The sequence below is a fragment of the Amblyraja radiata genome, chromosome 1 (assembly GCF_010909765.2).
Source record: "Amblyraja radiata isolate CabotCenter1 chromosome 1, sAmbRad1.1.pri, whole genome shotgun sequence".
Taxonomy (NCBI): Eukaryota; Metazoa; Chordata; class Chondrichthyes; order Rajiformes; family Rajidae; genus Amblyraja; species Amblyraja radiata.
In genome coordinates this window covers 121,964,868-121,976,423 of record NC_045956.1, presented here as the reverse complement: position 1 = coordinate 121,976,423, position 11,556 = coordinate 121,964,868, and the positions used below count along the sequence as shown (strand labels likewise).

The 11,556-nt window shown below is 44.7% G+C and overlaps 1 protein-coding gene across 2 annotated transcripts in view; it reads left to right on the top strand.

Annotated features, from left to right (window-relative positions):
- Positions 1–279: 279 nt before the first annotated feature.
- Positions 280–11,556, top strand: part of zswim6 (zinc finger SWIM-type containing 6) — a 209,155-nt gene continuing 197,878 nt past the window's right edge. Inside the window, exon 1 of one of the 2 annotated variants that reach the window (XM_033030045.1) lies at positions 280–730. In XM_033030045.1, coding sequence (XP_032885936.1) covers positions 361–730 — 370 coding nt within the window. In that variant the 5' untranslated portion in view covers positions 280–360. The remainder of the gene's footprint in view (positions 731–11,556) is intronic. The other variant, XM_033030040.1, reaches the window with a different exon arrangement.

The window sequence follows — 11,556 nt, the reverse complement described above, 5'->3', positions numbered from 1 at the left end:
CCTCCCTCTAGCCTGGAAGCAGGGGCGTGCCATGGGAACCAGAGAGCTGACGCTGGGGAACGGCCCTGCCCACCTCTCCTTGTAGAGCCAGGCCGCCCATTGGCGAAGGGATCGGGGGCGCTGACCGCTGTGTTCCGGCCCGGCCTCTCCCGCTCTACACGGGCAGAAGCTCCTTTTACGGGTGGATCAGGGGCGGATTAGCCGGCGTCCAAGAACAACCCTCCCGCCCGGTATTTCCATGTAAGGAGCGCCTGCCCTTTTTTGCGGCGCCGAGGCGCGCCCTCATTGTAAACAGATAAAGGCTTCTCTTATAATGTACATAACTTCCGTTTCAATGTAACAGTAGCGAAGCGAGGCAGTATGGCGGACCGCGGTCAGCCACCGGCAAAGCGGCTCTGCTGCAGGCCCGGCTTTAATCCTTCCAAGACGCCGCTGAGGGCGGCCCCGGCCGGCAAAACCTACAAGCCGGAGTCGCTACTGGACATTAGCGCCAGGAAGGTGGCGGAGAAGTGGCCTTTCCAGCAAGTGGAAGAACGATTCACCCGCATCCCGGAGCCCGTGCAGAGGCGAATCGTCTACTGGTCCTTCCCGAGGAATGAACGGGAGATTTGCATGTATTCCTCATTCAATTATTCGGCCGAAGACGGCGGGGACGACGAGAGCCGATTGCCCTTTAAACGGGGCATCGCACTCCTTGAAAGCGGCTGTGTGGACAATGTCCTTCAAGTCGGTAAGTGTTCCCTCTCCCTCCACCCCCCTCCTCCCCTCCCTCTTTTTAATCAGACCTCAAAGTGAAGAGGGGAGAATGCATTATGTGCCCACGTCAGGAATTTAAAGAGCAAGCCAGGTGAAGAAGTGTACACAATACACCCTTTATTTGCAAAGGACGGCTCGATGGCTCGGGACAGCGTTGGATTTTAACCCTGTCATTCAGCGCGTCGCGCCCCTTTAACACCCCGCACGAGTTGGTGGAAGATTGTTTGAAATGTTCTGTGGCTACAAAGAATTTTTTTCCCCTCCGATCTGTTTCAAAAAAGATGGCGTCCTGTTTTGCAGCACTGTTTTTATATTTGTTAAATATATTGTTTTGAAATGTGCAGTGCATATGTCATGTTGCGTGTGTGCGGGTGTTTTATAGGCAAAGAGAAGGGCTTTGAACTCCAAATTCCTCCCCGGAAAAAAAAGACGGCGGCCCCGTAACCTTGCACATTAATTTTTAGCAGTAGCAGGGTCCAGTGTATTCTTTCTAAATGATTGGCAATCGTGACGACAAAGAGAGGTTTTTATTTTATGCTTTTTCTCTCTCTCTGAAATGCATGATAAGGTGTGGGCGAGTTACTTTTGTTGGAAGCGACCGTGGTTATATTTGCCAATTGCGCATATCAAATAGCCGACAGGCATTCCCTTCCCACCGCCTCGTTACTTTGTTCCCATTTTCATGTTTATTATTTGTTCCCTTCTGTTTCTGTCACCCTCCACCGTCGGACAATGGAGCTTTCTTCAATGCCTGTTAAAGACATTGGAGATAGATAGATATATGTGGAGGGCAGTGACAGACTGGCTGGGGCGATCCTTTCATACCATCAAGAACTGAGAGTGGATCCATCCAAGGGAAAAGGAGATCGGGTGACCAAGCGTCTCAACAGATTTGAGCTTCCACCCGAAACATGTCTTCCTTCCTCCACATACGATCACTTACTTTCCTCTGTTTCAGTGGCTGGCTGTCTTTAATCGTTCCACCTTAGTCTGCGGTTAATTTGAATTTTAAAGCAGCCTGCAAACGTGATTTTTCTGCAGGATCATTTATTTTCCAGTGCTCGTTGGGTGCAGTGCCCTTCCGCCTAAAGGGGTTTTCGCCCAATCTGTGTCTGCTGTGATTTTCTCTCTATCTCAGTTGTATTTATTTTTTGTTACTAACATACCAGCATGCACGTCGACTTTTCTTTGGACCTGACGTTTTCCTTTACGAAAATAAATCGGTTTCTTTAAAAAAAAAATGAAGTGGTGGCCGGTTCAGTTGGCTTTGAGCTTTTTTTTGCGCTTGATTCTCCGCATGCAACCGATCAAGAATGACAGGAGTGCGTACAGGGAGGGTTCTTGGCTGATTGCATTTAGCCAGGAATTCACTGAAAATAAGCCAAGGGGCGATAAATAAAAGATGCAATCTTCCAGGAGACACAGGCAAGCTTTAGTAGCTTTCAACAAGAGCGATGTCAAGGGTTTTAAAGAATTTTCAGAGGAGAAGAATTCCTGCAGGATCAGAGCAGCTTTTGGTTTCAGTGGCTCTGCCATAGGGACTGCTCGGCTCCAGCTGAAGTATGTGTTTGAAGAGGGACGTACTGTAGTTTGGAGTGAAAGATTATTAGTAAATACACACGTAGCTTTTTTATTTCAAAATTGATGCCTGCCTGGAAAATTTTAAGCATTATGCTGGCTGCCTCCTAATTCATATGCCTGGCCTATGATCTCCCGGATGATGGTGAAGTATTAAGATTGGCTTTTTATTTCGGTCTCCTCGCTGAAGTACACAATTAAATATGATCCATTTTGGTTGAAGAGGTCATAATTGATGAAGAAAGCCTAGGGTGGCGTTGCATTCAAATGTGTACTTCGGCAAGAGTTGCGATAGCATAGCCAAAGTGGTACAGCTTTAACCGGAAGCAAGGAAATGAACTAAAGGGGGGAAATTCAAGTTTCTCCTGTTGTCAAGAAAAAAAGTTTGGCATGACAATGTGAAATGGTTACATTGATTTGATCAGGTACTATGTGGAACTGTGTTGAAACAAATTTCAGAAATATCATGTGAATTAACAAAAGTATCCGTTGTATTTTTTAATTTTTTAAAGCCCACAGGAAAAGGACATTTAGCAGTAGTCATTTTAAAGGAATACTTGACATTGATTTTGGGTGTTACTGGTCACACTGCAGTTTTGCTGTAAAACTGTAACAACTTGGTAGTTTTGCAATGCTTGTAAAATACATAATTGTTTACCAGGTCATCAAGTTTATTTTAGAAAACACTACTCTGTTCATTTCTGGCAATCATTTTTAGTGAATTGGTAAAATATCAACTAATTACAAACAGAAGTTTAAAAAAAAATCAGATTCTTTGTTATCAAAGCCTTCTGACTTAAATGTCATTCGCCAGCTCTGTAGCTGTCTCTTGTGCCTGACAATGACATATAGCATAACTTTGAGAAACAGGTTTTCATGGGTTCATCAGTCATTGTATTCGATGGATCACGCAAACCAACCTCCCTTCCATTGACTCCATCTACATTTCATGCTGCCTCAGCAAGGCCACCGGCATAATCAAGGATGAGTCTTACCCTAGACACTCCCTCTTCTTCCCTTTCCCATCAGACAAGAAGTACAGAAGTATGAAAACGCATACATCCAGAATCGGGGGCAAATTCTTCCTAGCTGGTATCAGGCAACTGAGCCAACCTATAACCAACTAGAAAGCGGTCCCGACCTATCATCGACCTCATTGGAGACCCTTAGACTTTGGACTTTACTGAACTTTATCTTGCACTAAATGTTATTCCCTTTATCCTGTATCTGTGGAAGGCTTGATTGTAATCATGCATTGTCTTTCCGCTGACTGAATAGCATGCAACCAAAAAGGTTTTCACTGTACCTTGGTACACGTGACAATAAACTGAACTAATCTAAATAATAAACTACTCGAGGTGCAGCTTTTTCATATTTGTTTGTCCTAAAATGATTAGGAAGAAGGGTCCTGAACCAGAACATTATCTGTTCATTTCCCTCCATAGATGCTTCAGTGCAATTTTGTTGCTTGAGATTTCGGCATCTGCAGTCTCTTGTGTCTCCAATGTAGTCATGAGTTCATTTACTATGCTGCTGTTTGCAGCTGGAGGCTCAAGACCTATGTCTGCTTATGGACTCTAGATTTGCTGCTGGGTAGTTGATGGTTGGCTGTTCATCTGAGTCATTATTGTTACAACTCTAATAATGTAAGAAAGCTTGGAGAGTGCTGCTTATTTCAGACGTGCTGAAGCCAGAGTTTTGACAAACTCCATAAGTGTACGTCATGAATCTGCTGGTAATCAAAAGTTGTTTTACACATATTTCTCATAAGCATTGAAGACACTTTCTATGACTGTCATAACATTCTAAATCTCTTTTGAAATTTTCATCCTCTGTCCATTTAAGTTAAATACTGCCTTTCTAATTTTTATATTTTCTTGATGATAATCTCTGGCATGAAAGTTTGGGTTTATTGAGATACTATAAATCATTGCCAATTTTAACTTGGCAAATTATTTACACCCTTAATTTAGTAATGCTTATCATGAAGATTATTATCCTTTCATGTTTTAAGCTTACAAAGGATGTTCAACACTCAAAAATCCTATTGCAATAGATATCTTCTACCATCTAATTAGCACATCATTCATTAGTTGCATCAATTAAACTTGCATTGTACTAAATTAATTTCCATATTTATTTTCATGTGTACACGCTGTAAATTTTAAATATTCCAATTTATACTGGGATAAGACAGATGGAATTGGAGCATCATTCACAATCTCAAAACGACTTGTAGCCAATGAAGTCTTTTAAGTGTGACTATTGTTATGGGAAATGCAGTGGCCAGTATGTTGTGGTAACACCCATACACAATGTTGAGCTAATAGCAGATAATTTATTTGAGTGCTGGTGATTGTAGGATAAATATTGGCAAGGTCATCAAGGATAACTCCCCTGTTCTTCAGTGTGATGCCCTGGGATCTTTTGTATCCACCAAGAGGGAAGACAGGACCTTGGCTTAAGAGCTTTGAAATGTGACAGCTCTGATAAAGCAGCAGTCTGGTGTTGCATGAGAGTGCCAACTTGGATATTAATGCTCGTTATTCGAGTCAGACAAACCTATTTGATATCTCTTGTGCTTACAGAGGTTGTTTAATATTATTAACATATTTAATATTTTAGGCAAATAACCTCTTTTCAACAATCACCTCTGTTTCAAAAGTAGAAAAAGGTTAGCATGTGGTTTATTGTTATCTTTCCAACTTTTATATCAAATTACCCATTCGATCTTTGTACTTTGTGATGTTTTTCAAGCGATTGGCTGACATGGATATTGTGAATAATATTAAAGTGTGATTGAGAAAGTTGTTTCAATCTTCTAGATATAAATAAAACAAAAGGTGTCCATCTAAAATTCAATTTCAGTGTATGTTTTTATGTTTTTTAATGTGGGACTGTCGATGCATTTTCATTGGTAATTGCCTTTATAGATCTAATGTACTGGAGACTTTGAGATTGCATAGACTTCGACTATTTATTCGAAAATGGTCTCTGACGATTTCAAGTGAGGAATTTTATCTAATCTTGGCAAGCCAGGAACAAGAGCTCTGCCATTTTTCTTTGGGAGGAATGGCAATTATGTAAGTAAAATGCTTTGTGTTGATATTGAAAAATAGACATAAGAACATTGTGACAGGAGCAATCTAAGAAAAATAAATATCTCTTAGAAAATAAAAGCTATGACAAACAAAGCCAGTATTCTGTAATGGGGCTGGAATGACAGATTAGGATTTCAGTTTTTACAAGAACTGAATACGAATGTTTTGGAAATCATTTTGTGTTTACCTGAATACAAAATAAAAGCAGATTCACTGCCTGCCGATTTGATACCATCTGTTGGGGAGGGTGGTGTTTATGAAATTTTGCTCAAGTTAGAGCAGGCTTCACAGCATAAATACTTTTTCTCTTTCACTTCGGAAGTATTTATGGTAAAACACCAGGAGGGAGCACGGGACTGACTCTTGTGGTTTTTTTAGTCTGTGAAGATAACGTTATGAGATGTGAGGTTTGAATGTTGTCATTTCTGTGAGAGTTTAAGTGTATAGTTGAGTTTGTGTACAGACCCCCAGCACGGTGGTGCAGCGGTAGGGTTGCTGTCTTACAGCGCTTGCAGCGCCAGAGGCCCGGGCTCGACCCTGACTACGGGTGCTGTCTGTATGGAGTTTGCACGTTCTCCCCATGATCTACGTGGGTTTTCTCTGAGATCGTCGGATTCCTCCCACACTCCAAAGACATGCAGGTTTGTAGGTTAATTGACTTGGTATAAGTGTAAATTGTCCCTAGTGTGTGTGGGATAGTGTTATTATGCGGGGATCGCTGGTCAACGTGGACCCGGTGGGCCGAAGGGTCTGTTTCTCGGCGCTGTATCACTAAACTTAAAAAAATAGAATGAAGTGATGGAATACACAAAATAGGAGATTAAAATACTATGTGGAAAAGGCAATTTACTTTTAATGAAGGATTTTCACTTGTAGCATAGATTGCAGCAAGCCAACTGGTCTGAAAAATAATGAATTTTAATGTATGGGATAATTTTCTGGAACAAAGTCACAAGCTATGTGCGATTTAGTAATGAGCCAGATTTGATGACCTAATAGTGCATGAGAATTTATCCAAAAGTAGTCAGGATTTGATTTGCTGTTTTCTCTTTGCAAGGAAGAAAGGCATTAGTTACTAGGATTCTAGATTGGCATAAGGCAAATGCAATGAGATATTGTTCGTGGTAAATTGGGAAAGGTGCAAATGGGCAAAATAAGAGTACATACACAGGGCTCTCACTTAACCTTTTTCCCCTGTTGCCAGCCGGGCAACCATGACAGCTTTTTAGGTTGCCAAATGACAGTTCAAGTGGTCATTTAAGACGGTTTGCATGACGTGTGCGATAATGTGCTCGGACGAAGTGCGTAGTTACCAGTCGGAATTATGCTCAATGAAGCATTCACATAACGTGTTCAAGAAGGAACTGCAGATGCTGGAAAATCAAAGGTAGACAAAAGTGCTGGAGAAACTCAGCGGGTGCAGCAGCATCTATGGAGCGAAGGAAATAGGCCACGTTTCAGGCCGAAACCCATCAGTCTGAAGAAGGGTTTTGGCCCAAAACGTTGCCTATTTCCTTCGCTCCATAGATGCTGCCACATCCACTGAGTTTCTCCAGCACTTTTGTCTACATTCACATATTATTTCTGCTTCAAATAACTCACGAACTCAACATATTCACCAATCAAGACATGATATATACCACAATAATAATAATAATAAATTTTATTTATGGGCACCTTTCAAGAGTCTCAAGGACACCTTACAAAAATTTAGCAGGTAGAGGAAAAACATGTAAGGGGAATGAAATAAATAGTAGAGACATGACTAGTACACAAAGTAAAGACAGAATACAATTCAAAACACAATATGAGGCAATTAATGCACAGATGAAAAGGGAGGGGGACGTGGGGCTAAGGTTAGGCAGAGGTGAAGAGATGGGTCTTGAGGCGGGACTGGAAGATGGTGAGGGACACGGAATTGTGGATCAGTTGGGGGAGGGAGTTCCAGAGCCTGGGAGCTGCCCTGGAGAAGGCTCAGTCCCCAAAACTGCAGAGGTTGGACTTGTGGATGGAGAGGAGACCGGCTGATGTGGATATGAGGGACCGTGAGGGTTGGTAGGGGGAGAGGAGGTCAGTGAGATATGGGGGGGCCAGATGGTGGAAGGCTTTGTAAGTGAGGATCAGGATTTTGTAGGTGATCCGTTGGGAGATGGGAAGCCAGTGAAGTTGTTTGAGGACTGGAGTGATGTGATGCCAGGATTTGGTGTGGGTGATGAGTCGGGCGGCTGCGTTCTGGACCAGTTGGAGTCGGTTGATGTAGGTGGAGCTGATGCCAAGGAGAAGTGAGTTGCAATAGTCCAGTCAGGAGGAGATGAAGGCATGGATGAGTCTTTCAGCAGCGGGAGGTGTGAGAGAGGGTCTGAGTTTGGCGATGTTGCGGAGATGAAAGAAGGAGGTTTTAATGACATGGCGGATGTGAGGCTCAAGAGAGAGGGTGGAATCAAAGATCACGCCAAGGTTGCGGGCCTGGGGAGATGGGGAGACAGTGGTGCCGTCGATGGTGAGAGTGGGGTTATTGATTTTGCTGAGTGTGCCTTTGGAGCCTATGAGGAGGAATTCTGTCTTATCGCTGTTGAGTTTGAGGAAGTTATGTTGCATCCAGGTTTTTATAGCTGACAAACAGGAGTTGATATGGGAGAGGGGGGGGGGGGGGGGGTTGTGGGGGGATTTGGTGCCGAGGTAGATCTGGGTGTCATCGGCGTAACAGTGGAAGTCCAGGTTGAAGTGGCGGAGTATCTGACCAAGGGGGAGGATGTAGATGATGAAGAGGAGGGGGCCGAGTACGGAGCCTTGGGGAACGCCTTGAGTGACTGTGGCTGTAGCAGAGGTGTGGTTGTGGAGAGAGATGAAGTGGGATCTGTTGGAAAGGTAGGAACGGAGCCAGCTGAGTGCAGAGCCTTCAATGCCGAGGTCTTTGAGTCTGGTGAGCAGGATGTCATGGTTCACTGTATCGAAGGTTGCGCTCAGGTCGAGGAGGATGAGGATGTTGAGGGAACCAGTGTCAGCAGAGGTGAGGTCGTTGAGGACTTTGAGGAGAGCAGTTTCTGTGCTATGGAGGGGGCAAAAGCCAGATTGGAGGGGTTCAAGTAGGTTATACGCAAGGAGGTGGGAATGAAGTTGTGACGCAACGATACGCTCCAGGGTTTTTGAAAGAAAGGGGAGGTTTGAGATTGGGCGGTAGTTAATGAGAGAGGAGGGATCAAGACCAGGTTTCTTTAAGATTGGTGTGACAGCAGCAGTATTGAAAGCAGAGGGGACAATTCCTTGGGACAATGAGGAGTTGAAGAGATTAGTGAGGTAGGGGCAGAGAACGGGGAGGCAGGACTTCAGCAGGGGAGTGGGGAGAGGGTCGAGGGAGCAGGTAGTGGGTTTGGAAGAGCTGATGAGTTTGGAGATTTCAATAGGGGTGACCAGGTCAAACTGGGAGAGGAAGCAGTGTGGAGGAGGGGTAAGGAGGTCAGTGGAGATGTTGAAAGGAAGGGCCTTGGTAGGTGGTGGAGTAGATGCTGGGGAGTCGGGTACAGGGGATAAAGATTGATAGATGGTGCTGATTTTATCAGCGAAAAAGTGGAGGAATGAGTTGCAGAGATCCGGAGTAGAGGTAGGGAGAGTGTTTGCTCAAGGCTTGAGGAGGTTGCCCACTGTGGAGAAGAGGGTTCTGTGGTTTAGGCAGGGATCAGTGAATATGGAGGAGAGGTAGGCAGATTTTGCAGCAATGAGGGCATCTTTGTAATCGGTGAGGTGGAGTTTGTAAGCTTCAAGGTGGACTGTGAGAGATGATTTCTTTGTGAGTCGTTCAAGTCGGCGACCAGTCTGTTTCAGTTTATGAAGTGCAGGTGTGTACCAGGGTGAAGATGTGTTGAAAGTTACGGTTCTTGTTTTGAGGGGGGCCATAGTGTTAAGGGAGGTAGACAAGGTGGAGTTGAGATGGTTTGTGAGATCATCAGGTGAGATTGGGGCTGAGTCCAGGGGGAGAGTGGTGGAGAGGAGGTCAGAGAGATGGAGGGGATAAATGGATTTTAGATTACGGAAGGTGATTTCTCGAAGGAAGCAGGGGCGAGGTGTCGAAGAAGGGATGGTGAACCGTATAAGTTTATGATCAGAGAGGGGGAAGAGGCAAGGATGGAGGTCGAGTACCGGTTGATTTGTGGAGCAGACCAGGTCAAGGATGTGACCTTTGTCATGGGTGGGAAAGGTGACGTGCTGAGTGAGAGAGAAGTTGTCAAGTCAAAAGGCGAATTCAGATGCGAGCTTGCAGGTGGGGGAGTCCATGTGAACACAATGACATGCAGCAAAATTATAATACAGTATCTCAACTCTTTTTACACATTGCAATTAATATTAGTTCTTTCCACTTCCAAACAAAAATGTGGTTGGATTATTCAGCATATGATCAACCTGTGTCAATAAATCCTGGACCATGGTAACATATATGCTTAACCATACACACTACAGATTGATGCAAGCATGTTTTCTGTGAAGGACCGAAAATTACCATGACATGGCCATAGCATGGGTCGTTATTGCTATTGGTACAGAAACACTCTCGCTTCCCACATAATTTATCCATAACAAAATATACAGGTTGCAAGGAAATTTCTAAAGGCATTTTATGATAATAGCTGTTAAAACCGACTATACCCATCTGACAGGTTAAACATTACACTAACTGACAAGAGATGGCCAAAGGACATAACTGCAGCAAATGTTCTTTTGGTAATATGTTTAAAGGTGTCAAAACAAATAATAACATTGGGAATTAAAACACATTTGATTGCATTCCGTAAGCAAACATAGTCAATGTTCGCTCTGAAGACCATGAAGCACAATAGGGTCAGGGTGTGTGTGAATCAGTGCGGGGTGGATAGATGGCGGGGGGCGGGGTGAGATGGCAATTGGTGCGTAATGGATGGATTGAGGCAGGTGAATTAGTAGGTCAGGAAGGTCAGCGCTCTTCGGACAACATCGCCCCGCTGTCTTGGCCGTCCCTATCCAATGCCAAAGTGCCGCCGCCAAAGGGGGTGGCGGTTGGGATCTCCTCTCCACCGCCTCCCCTCCTCCAGCCAACAGGAAGGTGCGGGGCCGAGCGGTGCAGCTCAAAGATCTTATAGCTATAGGATCTTTGGTGCAGCTGCTTCAGGCGGCGGAAGGAGACCTCCCTCCCTCTCTCTCTCTCTCTCTCCCGGCCTCGGCGTGCGAGAGGGGTTGTTTTGAAAGCACCGTTGGCGGATTTGCAAGCAGCGGCCGTTATCAGGGCGATAGCGGCCGCTGCTTGCAAATCAGCCAACGGCGCTTTCAAAACAACCCCTCTCGCACGCCGAGAGAGGGAGGGAGGGAGAGGGAGGCCTCCTTCCGCCGGGCGGGGTGCGGGAGGAGGCGGTGGAACCGCTGTTGCCACTGTTCGGGGCCCGTCATTCGCTCCGACCCTTCGTCACCACGCACCTAGTATCTTTGGCCTGCAATACAGCCGCCGCCGACACGAAACGTCTCGTTACTATTCTCCAGAGATGCTGCCTGACCCGCGGAGTTACTCCAGTTTTTTGTGTCTATCGGTATAAGCCAGTATCTGCGTGCCAAGCCGGGCAAAATGAGTCGCCGTTTAGGTTGCCCGGCAGCACTTTGGGTGGTCAATGGCACCCGGGCAACCGCTAATTTCGAGCCCTGAAGAATTACACGAGTAAAAGGCATACAAAAAGAAATTTGGCGTTTCTGAAGAACTAGTATGCCTCTAGAGGCAATCCTGTTTTTTGGTAACTAAATGTCATGGTTCACAATATAAACAGAGCATGGGAAAGGGGAAACACCAGCATGAATTCTAGTGACTAGGAGAGATATAAAGGTAGCAAAAGATGGTAAGACAATCAGAGCTGTGAAAGGAAAGCTGCAAAGGATGTCAAAAGTTAAGAGAATAAAGAGGTGATCGAGCAATGAAAGCTTTTTTTTTATTTTTTAACAATACATTGTCCTTTTAGTGGTAGATGTTGAGGATTGCTAGTTGAACCTTGTATTGAATCGCTGTTGGAGGCATGCCAGTATCAACATCAGCAAAGTACCAGTGATGAAGATAATGGGTCTGAAGAATGACCTGATGGTTTCCTGTATGTGTTTTGGGATGATGACA